We start from the raw sequence: 18,834 nt of genomic DNA, 5'->3' as shown, positions 1-18,834 counted from the left end.
TACGGAGGGCTGTATGGGAGGGACTATATTGCATGGGGTGGTCAGATTGTCTGACTGACTGCTGAGGGCCCTATAGGGGGGGTTTGAGTGTCTGACTCGGACGTCTCTGTGGGGGAGGGGGAAGGATATCCCTCTCATAGAGACCTCAGCAGTTAGTCGCTCAGACCCCCCCCCCCTATAGAGCCCCCAGCAGTCAAACAACTCCCCTTGCAATGTATTAGTAACTACTGAGGGCTCTATGGGAAGGGGGGTTTATACTGAAAAAGGGGTCTAACCATGTAAGTGACTGCAGAGGACTCTATGAAGGGGGGAGTAATCCCCTCATCCCCCGTAGAGCCCTCAGTATTTATTACACAGCAGGGGGGGGGGTGAGCGTCTGACTGCTGAGTGCTCTATCGGCAGATATTATTATCCCTCAGAGTCCTCTTCAGTGAGTTAGATGGACCCCCACTTGCTATATAATTAATCTAACCCCTCCCTAGCGTCGGCCAATCAGTTTAAAGTTGGCTGAAGCAGGAGGAGAGTACCACAATAACCTCCCCGCATGACCACCGCCTTGCTTTCCTGTTCCTCTCTGGCTGTACGTGCATCGTCAGAGAGGTGTGTTCTAACTTCTACCACTAGCAGACGTGCCTATTGTGACGCATGTCTGCTAGCCCTCTCCTGCCCCTGCAATGCAAATTTCCCTCTCCCAGGGCCGATTCTAGCTTTTCTACTGCCGGAGGCAAAAATTGAAATGACTCCCCCCAGATTTTGATTGACATCCCTCCTGGCTGTTCTACATCACTAGCAGCCTCCTCCAACTCTTGCAGATGCGCCGTTGCCTTGTACTGGCATGCGCGGTGAAGCCGGGCAGAGTACACTGCACTGCACGGTGCGTGCCCAAGCAGTACAAGGTGATGGCGCATCAGAGAAAGTTGGAGGAGACTGGTAGTGATGTATAACAGCCAGGGGGATGTCAATCAAGCATGAAAAGGTGGATTTGGAGGCAGGACTATGTGACTTCAGGATAGCAGCACCGCCCCATGACAATGAGTAACTGCAAAATTAAAAGGAGAAAAAATATATAGGGACTATTGGAGGCGCTGCTACACATGAGAGACAAGTAAGGTGTAGATAAGGTAATATAATGAAATATGGTCAATCTACGCATTTCAATGCTGGACCATAGTCTTCCTCGGGCCATACAAAAGTAAAACAGTAAAAAACACACTTAAAGAGGGTCTGTCACCAGATTTTGCAACCCCTATCTGCTATTGCAGCAGATAGGCGCTGCAATGTAGATTACAGTAACGTTTTTATTTTTTAAAAAACGAGCATTTTTGGCCAAGTTATGACCATTTTTGTAGTTATGCAAATGAGGCTTGCAAAAGTCCAAGTGGGTGTGTTTAAAAGTAAAAGTCCAAGTGGGCGTGTATTATGTGCGTACATCGGGGCGTTTTTACTACTTTTACTAGCTGGGCGTTCTGACGAGAAGGATCATCCACTTCTCTTCAGAACGCCCAGCTTCTGCCAGATCACGCTGTGACGTCACTCACAGGTCCTGCATCGTGTCAGACGAGCGAGGACACATCGGCACCAGAGGCTACAGTTGATTCTGCAGCAGCATCGGCGTTAGCAGGTAAGTCGATGTAGCTATTCCATTCATTTACACTGCAGATAGCGATATAGCTATATCGCTAATTGCAGTCACATAAACATACTATAACGCTACTCATGTGTCATGACAATGAATATACATTACCTCCAGCCAGGACGTGATGTGTATTCATTCTCCTGACCACTTCTGTAGCGTCTCTGTGAGTTACAGCATAGCAGGCGTAGTCTCACGAGATTACGCTGTAAGCTGTCATTCACAGCGAGATCTCGCTGTGCTGTAAATCACAGCGAGATCTCGCTGTGCTGTAAATCACAGCGAGATCTCGCTGTGCTGTAAATCACAGAGACGCTACAGAAGTGGTCAGGAGAATGAATACACATCACGTCCTGGCTGGAGGTAATGTATATTCATTATCAGGACACTGCAGTAATGTTATAGTGTGTGTATGAGGCTGCATATAGCGATATAGCTATATCGCTATCTGCAGTGTAAATGAATGCGGAGAAGTGTATAACGCTGATTGGTCAGCGTCATACACTCCTCTGTACAACGCCCACTTGGTCATATAGTAAAACACGCCCAGTTGTCCATTGAGAAACTCAATAGCATAAAGCTAATATAGGTCATAACTCAGTAAAAAAATGATAGTTTTCTAAATAAAAAACACTGTTGTAATCTACATTACAGCGCCGATCACATCATGTACAATATAGGGCACTTATAATGTGGTGTCAGAGCCTCTTTAAGGTCAGCGAGCGCCTATATGTAATACGTTTATTGGGAATTAGATCTTTTAGAAAAGGATCATTCTTGAGTTTGTGCCAATGTTTTTATAGAACGGCCTTAATGGATTCATTACCGAAGTTAAATGATGTGATGAAATTGCTTCTACTCCTGAATTCATCATTAGTAAGTTCGGTTTGGCAGGACAACTCATTCTGCCCTGCTAATCAGCGTCATTGTAAGGATATTTGCACACAATAACAGCATTTACGTCTGAAATTACGGAGCTGTTTTCAGGAGAAAACAGCTCCTGAATTTCAGGCGTAATTGCATGTACTTGCGTTTTGTGGGGTGTATTTTCCGGACGTAATTTGGAGCTGTTGTTCATTTGTAGTCAATGAAAAACTGCTCCAATTACGTCCCAAGAAGTGTCCTGCACTTTTTTGGACGAGGCTGTAATTTTACGTGCCGTCTTTTGACAGCGACGCGTAAAATGACAGCTCGTCGGCACAGTAGATCGTAAAGCCCATTGAAAGTAATGGGCAGATGTTTGCCGACGTATTGGAGCAGTTTTTTCAGACGTAAGTCGAGGCGTAAAACGCCTCCATTATGTCTGAAAATAGGTCGTGTGAACCCAGCCTTAGGCGCTGAATGGTCGGGCATGGAACGTACCCGACCATTCAGCGCTTATGCATGTAATTGTAGCTGTGTTCTATAGACGCAGGTAAAATTAGTGCAGGAGGGGGTGGCGGCGGCTGATTTCAGTCGCGTCGCCGTCCCCTCAGAGGCAGCAGGCTGGACGGTGCGGCCCTGCCCACCCCATTAGCAGCGGCACTATTTCCCCCCTATTAGCGGCGACCCTATTCTTTCCCTACACATCCACCCCTCCTCCCCATTAGAGGCACTAGCGCGCCGCAATGCTGATTTTTTAAAATTATGTGTGGTACGGGCGGCCATGGGCCCCCTCGGAGCGGTGGGCCCCAGGCAGCCGCCTGAACCGCCCATATGATGATCCGCCACTGATCACAGCTGTTATACACAGTCTGGCTCCTGCCGCAATTGGCGGAATTGGGGAGTAGTCCGATTCCGGAGCTCCCTCTGTCACCCCATCGGCACACCCGTGACGCAACCACGGGGCACTGATAGGTTTCCATGGCAGCCAGGAGTCTAATAAAAGGCCCCCAGGCCTAACTTCAGTTACTGCGCATTAGGCTCCAGCTGCAACTGCTTGCATTGAAAGCTCCCGTTTCTGAGACCGCATTTCAAGAAGTCATTGCCTCCATGGCAACTCGAAAATCCCCTCGCCCAGATGGCTTTCCAGCTGAGTGGTACAAATTCTACCTCGAGGAACATAGTTGCCTACATTGACAGGCAATAATGCTTTGGTATACTAGGCCTCATGCACACGACCGTAGCCATGTGCACGGCCGTATTAAAAAGGTATGCCCGTTCTTTCTGCAGTCGGGCCATGCACGGACCGTGGAAACCACGGTTGTGTGCATGGCCCCATAGGAATGAATGGGGCCGCAATTCTCCCTTGGATTTTCAGGGGAATTGCGGCCGCAAAAGCACATTCGTGTGCATGGGGCCCAAGTATACCAAAGCATTATATCTGTGATCAGAACGACGCATTGTGGGCCTAAAAAAAGAATTAAAAACAGTTAAAGTTTATGAATGAAAAAAAAATAAAAATAAAATAACATTTTTCTATAAAAAGTGGTTTTCTTTAGTAAAACAAAACAAAAAAAACACACATGTGGTGTTGCCGCAATTGTAATGACTAACAATGCAGTTAACACAATGATTAACCGGCCGGTGTAAAATGATTCCACCCCGCAAAAAAAAAAAAAAAAAATTCTAATAAAATCAGTAAGTCCCAAGTACCCTAAAAACAACCGAGGGTATGTGCACACACAAAATCAAAAAACGTCTGAAAATACGGAGCTGTTTAAGGGAAAAGACCTCCTGATTTTCAGACGTCTTTTAAAGGGAATGCGCCAACGAAACCTTTTTTTTTAAGCAAGTTACTTATTTCTATTATATTTTTTAAGTTTTTTGCCGTGAAAATCAAGGACTGTCAGAACGGTCCCATTCACTAACATAGGTCAGTGTGACGCGCGTTATTGTCACGCGCGTATCACGGACGTAAAACACGTTCGTGTGAATAAGGCCTTGGAAGGATCAAAGTGAAGTAAATTACTTTTCAGTTGACAGGTCCACATGGCGTGTATTTGACATGCGCATTTTACGTGCCAAGAGCCGCATCAAAAAAATGCTTGATTTTGCATGTTTTGGGGGATGTGTGTGTGTGTGGGGGGGGGGGGGGGTGGCTCGCCACCGATTCTTCTAAACCGCTATGAAGGATCAGCGGCGCCCGTGCATACTCAGCTGCACAAAATGGGACTCCGCTACACAGAGGCGCGCACTCAGCCCCGCTACACAGAGGCGCGCACTCAGCCCCGCTACACAGAGGCGCGCACTCAGCCCCGCTACACAGAGGCGCGCGCACACACACACAAAGTTCTGCCGCCTACGCTCCTCTTCCTTACGCGGCGCCTTCGCTTCGTTGAACATATCACCAGAAGTAGTCATCTTACTGTCTGGCAGCGGCTTCAGTTCCACATGAAAATGGCGCATGCGCAGTTCCCACACAGACGCCGCACGCTCCTGAGAAAAGAACGGCTCCCGTTCGCATTCTCTATGGGATTGTATGTGCCGTATAGCATCTTAGTATGTGTCGTTAATCGACACATAGAGAGATGGAAAAAAAATGGCAGCCCCCATAGAGAAGTAAAAGTATGATACATTAACCCCTTCAGGACGCAGCCACTTTTGGACCTTATGACAGCCTCATTATTTAAATCTGACATGTGTCACTTTATGTGGTAATAACTCTGCAATGCTTTTACCTATCCAAGCAATTCGGAGAGTGTTTTCTCGTGACATATTGTACTTTAACCCCTTCGCGCTCAGCGACGTACTATTCCGTCGTGCTAACCAATACGTTCGCGCTCAGCGACGGAATAGTACGTCGCTGGGAAAATGAATCGCCATTTTCCATCGGCGCGTGACCGAGCTGTGACAGCTGCTGTTTCCGACAGCAGGCTATCACAGCTCAATACGCCGGGACCCGACGTGATGGTCCCGCCTCCACGATCACCACTATTGGTCAGTTAGTGAGTAACTGTCCAATAGTGGCGATCGGTCTCTTTACTTCCTCTCTGACCGCACATCCTGCCGCTCCCGCCCTGAACGCCTGTGTTGGAGATAGCGAGGCGTTCAGAGCGGTTGTGAGAAAGAGAGAGAAGAGAAAGTCAAAGAAAAGTTAAAAAAAAAAGTCTAAAGAACAACTTTTTTCAGCATCCCACCTCTCCCATCCACTACCCATTCCTGTACCCTTCCTCCTTGTGTTCCACCCACATTTTTGGTCAGTGATCACCTATCACTGACCACTTCTTAGTCTTCAGGACCAATTTCTTGGTCCCTGGGGATTACTTTTTTTTCTTTATAAAAAAAACATAAAAAACAAAAAAATAAAAAAAAGATATAAAAATTTTAAAAAATAAATAAATAGTTCGTTTAGCCAATTTTTACAATTTAAATGGTTAGTTTAGTATTAGGGTTAGTTAGTGTCAGGGAACCGTCAAAAAGCGTAGTTAGGTATAGCGTCAGGGAATTTAGCGTCAGGAATAAGTCACCGTAGGTAGATTTAGCGTTAGGGATCCATCACCGTAGTTAGGTTTAGTGTCAGGGAATAGTCGCCGTAGTTAGATTTAGTCTCAGGGAAGTTCAAATAAAATCTAGTTAGGTTTAGTGTTAGGAACCCTCGCCCCAGTTAGGTTTAGTGTCAGGGATGCCCACTCGTTCTATAAAAACATCAATATTTTTGGCTGGTTTAGGTAGCAGCCGATCGCTCCTAGTTAGGGAAGCAGTCAAACACGTCCAAACGGACATTTAGTGCCGAAGAGGCACATTCATTTCTTGCCTCTGACACAGTGTCGTCGGGTGGTGAGACTGTTTTACTTATCCACCTCCTTATCCAGTGGTGAAGAGGAACCCCCTAGAAGACGCCCCAGGACCACCACCATAGTTGAAGCCCCCGAGCGAGATTACCCCGCTGCAGTTCAATCCCCCGAGCGAAGTGAACACATTTGGACCCCCACACCAGACATTTATGAGCCCCAAATCCCAAAGTACACGGGCAGCTCAGGGATAAAATTTAATACGGCAGGGCTCAGTGAAATGGACTTTTTCAAGTTCTTCTTCACGGATTACTTTATAGATCTTATGGTCTCCCAGACTAATTTATATGCCCAACAGTAAGAACCCCACATCATTTTATGCCCAATCCCACAGGTTTAGTATTAGGACTTTTAAATCTGCCAAACTGTGATCAGGTCCAGAGAAGTGTTTTCCCACGGGTGTATCCACCTCCTGTTTTATTGTATGTCTGTGAAGATTCATCCTGGTTTGTAGTTTTTGTATGGTTTCTCCAATGTAGATTCCTTTATTGATGCACCTTGTACACAGGATCATGTACACTACATTGGCGGATGTACAGGAGAACGTGCCAGTGATTTTATAGTCCTGCTGCGTGTTTGGTATCTGGATGGTGTTTGATGATAAGATGTTGGTACAGGTCTTGCATTTTCTACTGTTGCAAGGAAAAGTGCCAGTCTCTGATGGTGGCGAGAGGGCACTTCTGACCAGGAGATTCCTTAGGTTTGGTGGCCGTTTGTGTGCACTGAGAGGTAAATCCGGGAATATTTCCTTCAGTTTATTGTCTTTGTTGAATACAGGTTGGAGATCAGCAGCAATTTTCCTCAAGATGTTCATTTGTGGGTTGTATATGACCACTAGGGGCACCCTGCTGTTGTCTTCCTTCTTTTTGTACTCCAGAAGATAGCTCTTTGGAGTTCTTGTTGCTCTGTAGATCTGATTATCTATAATTTGTGGATGGTATCCCTGTTGTAAGAATGTATTCCTCAGTGATAGCAGGTGTGAAAAATTTGGGAAATCAAGATGATGATAAAATTCCAGTCATTGACACAAGGCCTCCATCTAACACCAGGATTTATGAGCCACTACATGGACACACGTCACATCCCCCATCAAACTGAGTCCAAATGCCTTAACTCCTAAGTCATCACCCCCATAACCTCAGTTTTATTGCCCCGGCTTATCTTAATGATGTATCACCTCATGTACTAATTGTCTTTGTGTAACATCTTAATGTTGTGCTTTCATTCATTTGTAAACTGCCTGAAGAAGGAGCCTCTGTGCTCTGAAAGCTTGCATATAGAACTTTTATGGTTAGCCAATAAAGGTATCATACCTTCTATACTTTTGTCTTTTTTGACACAAAGGTATTTAACATTGCTTAAAAATATGAGAAATTGCTGTTTATGTTCTAAGCCTTGTAACGTCCAAGAAAAATAAAATAATGTTAAAAAAAACTATGCCAATCTAAAGTAGACATATGGGAAATGTGAACTAGTAACTATTTTGGGTGGTATAAACCGTCTGTTTTACAAGCAGATGCATTTAAATTCAGAAAAATTCTATTTTTTCAAAATTTTCTCTAAATTTTGCAATTTTTCACCAATCAACACTGAATATAAATCGACCAAATTTTACCACTAACATGAAGCCCAATGTGTCACGAGAAAACAATCTCAGAATTGCTTGGATAGGTTTAAGCATTCCGACGTTATTACCACATAAAGTGAAATATGTCAGATTTGAAAAATGGGCTCTGAGCCTTAAGGCCCAAACTAGGCTGCGTCCTTAACCCTTTCAAGACCGAGCTCATTTTGACCTTCATGACCAGCCCCATTTTCTCAAATCTGACATGTGTCTCTTTATGTGGTAATAACTCCAGAATGCTTTTGCCTATCCAAGCGATTCTGAGATTGTTTTCTCGTGACATATTGTACTTTATGTTAGTGGAAAAAATTGGTCAATAAATTCATTGCTTATTTGTGAAAAACACCAAAATTTAGAGAAAATTTGCAAAAATTATGATTTTTCTCATTTTAAATGTATCTGCTTGTAAAACAGATAGCAATACCACACAAAATAGTTACTATTTCACATATTCCATATGTCTACTTTATACTTGCATAGTTTTTTGAACATTATTTTATTTTTCTAGGACGTTACAACGTTTAGAACTTTAGCAGCAATTTCTCACATTTTCAAGAAAATTTCAAAAGGCCATTTTTACAGGGACCAGTTCAGTTCTGAAGTGGCTTTGAGGGCCTTATGTACTAGATAGACCCCATAAATCACACCATATTAAAAACTGCACCCCTCAAAGTATTCAAAATAGCATTCAGAAAGTTTCTTAACCCATTAGGCGCTTCACAGGAATTAAAGCAAAGTAGAGGTGAAATTTACAAATTTTATTTTTTTTGCTGAAATTAATTTGTAATACATTTTTTTCTGTAACACAGAAGGTTTTACCCAAGAAATGCAACTCAATATTTATTGCCCAGATTCTGCAGTTTTTAGAAATATCCCACATGTGGCTCTAGTGTGATAATGGACTGAAATACCGGCCTCAGAAGCAAAGGAGCACCTAGTGGATTTTGGGGCCTCCTTTTTTTAGAATATATTTTAGGCACCATGTCAGGTTTGAAGAGGTCTTGTGGTGCCAAAACAGTGGAAATACCCCAAAAGTGAGACGGTTTTGGAAACTGCACCCCTCAAGGAATTTATCTAGGGGTATAGTTAGCATCTTGACCCCACAGGTATTTTGCTATATTTATTGGAGTTTGTCTGTGAAAGTGAAAATCTACTTTTTTTCTGAAAAAATATAAAAACAAATTATATTTGCAAGGAATAAAGATTAAAAAGCACCCCAGAACTTGTAAAGCTACTTCTCCCGATTACGCCAATACCCCATATGTGGTACTAAACTGCTGTTTGGACCCACGGCAGAGCTCAGAAGTGAAGGAGCGCCATTTGGATTTTGAAGCGCAGATTTTGCTGGATTGGTTTTCAGTTCCATGTCGCGTTTGCAACACCCTGGAGTAAGCAAAACCGTGGAATCACCCCAAAACTCACCCCATTTTGGAGACTACACCCCTCAAGGAATTGTTCTAGGGGTATAGTTAGCATTTTGACCCCACAGTTTTTTTGCTGAATTTAGTGGAATTAGGCCGTGAAAATGAAAATCTACTTTTTTCTGAAAAAACATAGAAATGTTTAATTTTTACAATGAATAAAGGAGAAAAATTACCCCAAAATTTGTAAAGCAATTTGTCCTGATTACAGCAATACGCCATATGTGGTAATAAACTGCTGTTTGGACTCAGGAGGGAAGGAAAAATATTTGGCTTTTGGAGCTCAAATTTAGCTGGACTGGTTTTCGGGTGTCATGTCGCATATGCAAAGCCCCTGAGGTACCAAAACAGTGGAAACCTCCCAAAAGTCCCTTTAGGGGACTGGAACGAGCGATCATTAGGTCGCTGGTACAATACACTGCAATACTAATGTATTGCAGTATAATGTCATTTTACAGGCTCCTGTAACAGCGCGATCACTGTTCCTGTCCGTTAGTCCCGGGTGTCAGCTGTAATACACAGCTGACACCTGCAGAATATGGCGCGGGCGCAGCGCATGAGCCCGCTCCATATATAACCCCTCGCACCACGACATGCTATTAAGTCGTGGTGCGCCAAGGCGTTAATGCGCAGCGGATGGTGCAAAGTGAAAATTAAAATTTTACACTGATGTGCCATTTTAATGCACAATACGTTGTGCCCAGTTTGTGCCACTGAAGACAAATATCTCATACAATGTTGCGCGGGTTCTCCCGGATATAAAATGTCATATGTGGACGTAAGATGGTGTTTGGGCACGCTGTGGGGCTCAGAAGGGAGGGAACGCCATTTGGCTTTTGGAGCGCAGATTTTGCTTGGTAACTGTTCTGTTTGGGGTTTCGCTGGTATTTCAGTTTATGATGTGGGGGGATATGTAATCTGTGCGGGGTACATCAGGGCATAATAAGAGGGTATAATAATGCGGTAAATAAATAATAATCCACAGATATGTGGCCGGTGTCGCACTGATAAATGGCGCCCGATCTTATCCGCTTTTGGAACACTCTGCACATTTTGCATCGCCATATTCTGAGAGCCAGAACTTTTTTATTTTTTCTCCAACGGAGCTGTGTGAGGGCTTATTTGTTGCGGGACAATCTGTAGTTTTCATTGGTATCATTTTAGGGTACATGTGATTTTTTTTAATCACTTTTTATTAGATTTTTTTGGAAGCAAAGTGACAAAGAAACATAAATTCCGACAATGTTTTTTGTATTTTTTTTTTTATAGTATTCACCGTGCGGTATAAATTACTTTATTCTGCGGGTCGGTACGATTACGGCGATACCATATGTATATAGGTTTTTTATGTTTTGTGGCGATTGCGCAATAAAATCACTTTGATAAAATAATTTATTTTCTGTGTCCCCATATTCTGAGAGCCATAACGTTTTTATTTTTCTGTCAAAAAAGCGGTGTAAGGACTTGTTTTTAGCGGGACGGGTTGTAGTTTTTATTGGTACTATTTTAGGGTACATGCGACTTTTTGACTTTTTTAATTATTTTTTTTGCGGCGTTCACCGTGCGGGAAAAATAATATTATAGTTTTATAGTTTGGGTCGTTACGAACGCGGTGATACCAAATATGTGTACTTTTTGTAACATTTTAATTTTTTTCCTATAATAAAAGACTTATTATAGGAAAAAAAGCATTCTTTTTTTCTGTAACTTTTAGAACTTGTTTTTACACTTTTATAAAACATTTTTATTACTTTATTTTTTACTTTTTACTTGAAGACTGGCAGCACTGATGGCTGCTATAATACATTACACTACCTAGGTAGTGTAACGTATTATACACTGTCAGTGTGACGCTGAGAGTCACACTGACAGGAAGCTTATGAGAACCAGCATCCGGCTGGTTCTCATAGGCTGCTGTGCATGGCAGACCTGGGGGCCGTTATATGGCCCCCGGTTCTGCCTTGTAACCGACTGCAGCACCAGCAATCGGTCCCTGGGAAAGTTTGTTGTAGCAACAAACTTTCCAGTTTGTTATAGCAACAAACTTTCCAGTTCGTTGCTACAACACACTTTCCCTGCGATCACATGACCGGGACCTGAACTAATCAGGTCCCGATCATATCTCCAGGAACAGAGGTAGGTGATAACAGCGCGATCCGGGTGTCAGCGCTACTCTGAGACACCCGGATCGCGCTTTTAACACCCACCGTGAATTCACGTCGGCACTGCACAGAGCCCAGCAAATGCCGACGTGAATATACAGTGGGCGGTCGGGAAGCGGTTAAGGGGTTAAGTTAGTCAAAAAATGTGGTTGATATATTCAATATTTTTGTGTGAAAAACACCAAAATTTAGAGAAAATGTGCAAAAAATGTGCATTTTCTAAATTCAAATGTATCTGCTTGTAAGACAGATACTAGCTAACATTTCCCATATGTCTACTTTATGTTTGCATCGTTTTTTGAACATCCTTTTATCTTTTTTAGGACGTTACAAGGCTTATAAGTTTAGCAGTAATTTCTCAAATTTTCAAAAGCCTATTTTTTTAGGGACCAGTTCAGTTCTGAAGTGGCTTTGAGGGCCTTATATATTAGAAAATCCCCACAAATCACCCCATTTTAAAAACTGCACCCCTTAAAGTACTCAAAACAGCATTTAGAAAGTTTCTTAACCCTTTATGCGTTTCACAGGAATTAAAGCAAAGTGGAAGGGAAATTTGCACATTTAATTTTTATTTGCAGAAATTTTATTTTAAACCATTTTTCCTGAAATACTGAAGGTTTTTACCAGAGAAACACAACTGAATATTTATTGCCCTGATTCTGAAGTTTTTAGAAATATCCCACATGTGGCCCTAGTTCGCTACTGGACTGAAACACCGGCCTCAGAAGCAAAGGAGCACCTAGAGGATTTTTGGGCCTTCCTTTTTCCTTAAATTATATTTCAGGCACCATGTCAGGTTAGAAGAGGCCTTGTGGTGCCGAAACAAAGGAAACCCCACAAAAGTGACTCCATTTGGGAAACTATACCCTTTGAGGAATTCATCTAGGGGTGTAGTGAGCATTTTGACCCCACAGGTGTTTCATAGATTTCATTAGAATTGGGCAGTGAAAATGAAAAATTACATTATTTTCCAATAAGATGTAGCTTTACCTCAAAAATTTTATTTTTTCAACAAATAAATGAGGAAAATCACCCCAACATTTGTAAAGCAACTTCTCCAGAGTACGGAAATACCAAACATGTGGTCATAAACTGCAGGACTCAGAAGGGAAGGCACGCCATTTAGCTTTTAGAGCGCTGATTTTGCTGGATTCATTTCTCTGCACCATGTCGCATTTGTAAAGCTCCTTAGGAACCAGTACAGAGGAAACCCCCCAAAAGGGACTCCATTTAGGAAACTACACCACTTGAGGAATTCAACTAGGGGTGTAGTGAGCATTTTGACCCCACAGGTGTTTCATAGATTTCATTAGAATTGGGCAGTGAAAATGAAAAATTACATTATTTTCCAATAAGATGTAGCTTTACCTCAAAAATTTTATTTTTTCAACAAATAAATGAGGAAAATCACCCCAACATTTGTAAAGCAACTTCTCCAGAGTACGGAAATACCAAACATGTGGTCATAAACTGCAGGACTCAGAAGGGAAGGCACGCCATTTAGCTTTTAGAGCGCTGATTTTGCTGGATTCATTTCTCTGCACCATGTCGCATTTGTAAAGCTCCTTAGGAACCAGTACAGAGGAAACCCCCCAAAAGGGACTCCATTTAGGAAACTACACCACTTGAGGAATTCAACTAGGGGTGTAGTGAGCATTTTGACCCCCCAGGTGTTTCATAGATTTCATTAGAATTGGGCAGTAAACATGAAAAACTAAATTTTTTTTCCACTAAGACGTAGCTTTAGGTAAAAAGGTTTCATTTTCTCAACAAATAGGAGTGTAGTGAACATTTTGACCGCACAAGTGTTTTGCAAAAATGAGTAAACAATAGATGTTGCAGATTAAAAATTGAGGTTTTCCACAAATATGCCATTTCAGTGCCCAATGTGTACCAGCTTGTACCAGCGTAGACACACATCCCATAAATTGTTAAGCGGGTTCTCCAGAATACCCCATAGGTGGTTATAAATTGCCGTTTGGGCACACTGCCAGGCTCAGTTGGACCACCATTTGGCTTTTGAAGCGCAGATTTTGCTTGGTGTATTAGTGGTATTTCAGCTTAAAATGTGGGGGCATATGTAAGCTGGGCGGAGTACATCAGGGTATATGTAAGCTGGGCGGAGTACATCAGGGTATATGTAAGCTGGGCGGAGTACATCAGGGTATATGTAAGCTGGGCGGAGTACATCAGGGTATATGTAAGCTGTGCGGAGTACATCAGGGTATATGTAAGCTGGGCGGAGTACATCAGGGTATATGTAAGCTGGGCGGAGTGCAACAGGTCATAATATAATAGGATGATGCAATAATGGGGTGAATGAATAATCCATGGATGGTGTGGTACGCTTTGAACCAATCCTTTATACACAGGCCGGGTTATTGGGTATTATACAAAATATCTGCGCTCCTCCAGTGTTGCCTTATATTTGACTTCTTCACTAGCCCTATAAGCCGCAGAAGGCCCTAAAGTTTCCTCATCACGGCTGCATCTACGGGGTCCACCTGTGGGATCCAGCAAATGACGATGTGGATATTTAGTGAAATTCTACTGGACCTAAGGCCTCATGCACACGACCGTAAAAACTCCCGTTATTACGGGTCGTAATCACGACCCGTAATAACGGGCTCATAGACTTCTATTGGCGACGGGTGCCTTCCCGTTTTCTCACGGGAAGGTGCCCGTGCCGTTGAAAAAGATAGAACATGTCCTATTTCAGGCCGTAATAACGGCACGGACAGTCCATAGAAGTCTATGGAGCTCTCGTAATAACGGGTGGCTACATGTGTGCACCCGTCATTACGGCAGCGTTGCTAAGCGACGTCAGTAAATAGCCACTGTCCAGGGAGCTGAAAGAGTTAACTGATCGGCAGTAACTCTTTCAGCACCCTGGACAGTGACTACCGATCAGTATAAACCTGTAAAAAATAAAAATAAAAGACGTTCATACTTACCGACAACTTCCTGCTTCCTCCAGTCCGGTCTCCCGCCCGTTGCCTTGGTGACGCGTCCCTCTCGACATCCGGCCCGACGTCCTGGATGACGTTTCAGGCCATGTGACCGCTGCAGCCAATCACAGGTCAATCACAGGCTGCAGCGGTCACATGGACTGCCGCGTCATCCAGGGATGTCGGGCTGGATGTGAAGAGAGGGACGCGTCACCAAGACAACGGCCGGGTAAGTATGAATTTCTTTAACTTTTATTACAGAAAAGGCTGTCCCTTCTCTCTATCCTGCACTGATAGAGAGAAGGGGCTGCCGATTAGTGCAGTGCTATTTTGCCGCCAAAAACGTGCTTGTAAATACGGGTGGAAAACGTGTGACACCGGACCCATATTTACGGGCACGGGTTCGTAAATACTGGTGCAAAACGGGTGGAATACGTGTGACACCGGACCCGTATTTACGCCAGTATTTACGGGTGGGAAAAAATACGGTCGTGTGCATGAGGCCTAAAAGTGAGTCTGGGCCGTCATTTTGCATCATTGCGTTTTGAGAGTCATAACGTGTTATTTTTCCGGTGACGGAGCTGTGTGAGGGCGCGTTTTTTGTGGAACGAGCTGTAATTTTTATCTGTTCCATTTGGGGTACATGCGATTTTTTTATCACTATTTATTCCATTTTTTGGGAGATGAGGAAACCAAAAAACAGCCATTCCAGCATGTTTCTTTTTTGTTTGTTTTTACAGTGCTCACCGTGCAGTATAAACAACATGTTAACTTTATTCTGCGGGGCGATACGATTACAGCGACACCAAATTTATATTGTTTTTTTACGTTTCACTACGTTCCCACAATAAAAATACTCTTTTCTAAAAAAAATCATGTTTTAGTGTCGCCATTTTCTGACAGCCATAACTTTTTTCTTTTTTAGTTGATATCGCTGCGGGAGGGCTTGTTTTATGCGTGACGAACTGTAGTTTCTATTGGTAGCATTTTGCGTTACTTGCAACTTTTTGATCACTTATTATATTTATTTTGAGACAAGATGCCCAAAATATTAATGCTGTCATTATTTTTTATTAAAATTTTTACGGTGTTCACCGTGCGGTAAAAATAATGTGATATTTTTATAGATCAGGCCGTTCCGAACGCGGCGATACCCATTATGTATAGTTTTTTTTTCATATTTTCATTTTCTAATAATAAAGGAGTTGATCAGGGAAACAGGGCAAGTGTTGTTTTTATTATTTATTTATTAACTTTTATTTATTTATCTTTCACATTTTTTTTACTTTTTCTTTTACACTGAGGCCTCATTCTCACGACAGGTTTTCCCGGCCGGGTGCCGGACGTTCATAAATCGGCCGGCACCCGGCTGCATTAGGAATAATAGACCCCTAATGGGGCTATTCACACGACCGATTTTTTTGACGGCCGGGAAAACCGGCCGTCAAAAAATAGGACATGCTCTATTTTCGGCCGGGTACCCGGCCCCCATAGAAGTCTATGGGGCCGGGTAATACACGGCCATCACCGGAATGTGTCCTGAGTGATGGCCGAGTTTTCCGTGGCTTGCGCGCTATCTCCTCCTCCTCACAGTGCAGAGTGCATGTGAGGAGGAGGAGTTGATGCCATTCGGACGAATGGCTGTGCGCTGTACACTGTGTGGCAGGGCCGGGGTGTACAGCAGGTGGAGGGAGCGCTGCGCTGGCTCCCTTCCCCTGCTTGTTTTAAAAGCACCCTGGCCCGGAGACACCTTCCATGGCGCCGCTAGCAGCTGCTGCTACTGTAGCGACGCCACTATAGCAGAGCAGGGATTTATCTCACTGCTCTGCTATGTGCTAGCCCCACTTTAGCTCCTTGAAGGAGCGGAATCCCCGTGTTGCCGCTGATGTCACTGTCCAGATCTGCCCGGCCCGGATGCAAAACTTTATGCAAACCGGCCAGAAAAAACGGCCGATTTTACCGGCCGAGACTCGGGCACGGGCGGGACCCGGTCGTGTGAATCCTGCCTGACCTGGGGACTTGAAGATCTGGTCTTTTGATTCCCGCTACGATACACTGCACTACTTATGTAGTTCAGTGTATCGTAACTGTCATTCTTCATTTGACCGTTAGCGTATTAGGTCCTGCCTCGGGCAGGACCTAATAGGCTTCCGTACCTGGGAAACCAGGAAGCCTAGTAACGGCTTCCTGGTTGCCATATCAACAATCGCCACCCGCGATCCATCGCGGGGGGGCCCGGGCCTTACAGAGGGAGCTCCCTCCCTCTGTCAACCACTTCAATGCGGCGGACGTCATTGACAGCCGCATTGAAGGGGTTAAATGGCTGTGATCGGCGGGAACAGCCATCGCAGCGGCATGTCAGCTGTGTATAACAGCTGACAGCCGCTGAAGATAAAGCGCACACAGCTCCTGTGCTCGCTTTATCTGCCGGGCATAACTGTACGCTCAAGTGCGGGAAATCACTTGGTTTCCAGACGTACAGTTACGCCCAATAGAGAGAAGGGGTTAAAAAGTTGGAAGTGACAACATAAATAAAAATTTTGTTTACCAAAAAAAAAACAAAAAAAACACGATTCCTTCCCTTTAAGCCACTCATGTATTTCACGGCAGTGTTGGAGCTGATTTTCTATAGAGTCAATAAACTCGTGCACTTTTTTGCGGGCATCTTTACTCGCCGTTTTTTAAAAATGAGTGAAAAAATGCCTTGTCGGCACAGAACAGCGTATTTTTCATTGAAATCAATGGGCAGATGTTAGTAGGCGTTCTGCTTCTGTATTTTCAGGCGTAAACGCCCCGAAATACGCCTGAAAACACTGCGTGTGCACATACCCTAAAAACTACACCTTGTCCCGCAAAAAACAAGAAGCACACATATGGCCAAATCTACGGAAAATAAAACTTACAGCTCTTGAAATGCAGCGATGCAAAAAACAAATGATTTTTGTTTTAAGAGGGTTTTTATTGTGCAAACGTAGTAAAACATGAAAAAACTAGACATTTTTAGTATCGCCGCAATCGTACTAACCCATAGAATAACGATAACATGTTATTTATGCTACACATTGAGCGGCACAAATTTAAAATGTGAAAAACAATGCTGAAATAGCTGGGGGGTTTTTCAATACCCTCTGAAATTTTTTTTTAATAAAAAAGTTAATCAATATACTATATGCACCCAAAAAAAATGGCGCTATTAAAATATACAACACGTCCTGAAAAAACAAGTTCCCATACAGCTATCCCAACTGAAAAGTATAAAAAAGTTATGTCTCGTAGAAATCAGACCTTAAAAAAACAAAATGTAGTGAATGATCAGTAACGTGCAAAGAGGCCTCGTCATTAAAGGGTTAACAGGGAAAACCCCACTCAACTGACAGCTTCGGGCATTGGACAGATTACTGCTAGATAACAACCAGTGATTGCTGCATGATTTACAGAACGGCCGATAACCCTAGAGAGCATTGCATCCTCCGAAAGGACTGTAGCACGGCCAGAGGTGGGAACGTACAATATGAGAGATCGCATAACCTCCATTCTAATCCTGGCCGAGCCAGACGAGAGGGAAAAGCAGCTATGTGTGCCCCAGTCTTTCCCTGGTCACTCACCCTCCAGCTTCTCAGCGGGAGGTCACCCTCCTTGTCTTTTTTCCACAGGAACGCGGCAGCCAGGGCTGGCAGTGCCCGGCCAGAGAGACGCTCCCCCGATACCCGAAACATCCTCTCTCTTAGAAGTTAGTCTGCTGACTGTACAGACCAGCACGAGGGGGGGGGGGACCTAAGGTGAGAGGCGGGCGTGGTCTGCTAATGATTGACAATGACAGGTACAGATGGGTGCGACCACAGCCACCCATGCAATAAAATGGGCGCTCCCAATAATCCTCAGGACACAGGGTTTTGACAACTGAAGCAAAGAGTATTTAGTAAACATACATTACTTTACTGCAAGCAACTAGGCTATGTTCACACAGAGTATTTTGGGGGAGGAATATCTGCCTCAAAGTTCCAAACGGAATTTTGAGGCAGATATTCCTCCCCCAAAATACTCCGTGTGAATAGCAATTATCGCGCCGTTTTTCGCCCGCGGCCATTGAGCGCCGCGGGCAGAAAACACGCTTTCTCCTGCCTCCCATTGAAGTCAATGGGAGGTCGGAGGCGGAAGCGCCCGAAGATAGGGCATGTCGCTTCTTTTTCCCGCGAGGCAGTTTTACTGCTCGCGGGAAAAAGACGCCGACGCCTCCCATTGAAATCAATGGGAGGCGTTCTGGGGCCGTTTCTGCCGAGTTTTGCGACGCGGTTTCCGCGTCAAAAAACTCGGCAAAAGACCCCGTGTGAACA

At 43.9% G+C, this 18,834-nt stretch overlaps 1 protein-coding gene across 1 annotated transcript in view; it reads right to left on the bottom strand.

Moving 5' to 3' along the window:
- Positions 1 to 18,229, bottom strand: part of PLA2G4F (phospholipase A2 group IVF) — a 632,963-nt gene extending 614,734 nt beyond the window's left edge. Inside the window, exon 1 of the mRNA XM_075844320.1 lies at positions 18,106 to 18,229. Coding sequence (XP_075700435.1) covers positions 18,106 to 18,216 — 111 coding nt within the window. The 5' untranslated portion in view covers positions 18,217 to 18,229. The remainder of the gene's footprint in view (positions 1 to 18,105) is intronic.
- Between the last annotated feature and the right edge of the window lie 605 nt (positions 18,230 to 18,834).

Source organism: Rhinoderma darwinii, chromosome 12 (genome assembly GCF_050947455.1).
Source record: "Rhinoderma darwinii isolate aRhiDar2 chromosome 12, aRhiDar2.hap1, whole genome shotgun sequence".
NCBI lineage: Eukaryota > Metazoa > Chordata > Amphibia > Anura > Rhinodermatidae > Rhinoderma > Rhinoderma darwinii.
Note: the sequence above shows the minus strand (reverse complement) of the source record. Positions and strands in the feature narration are given on the sequence as shown.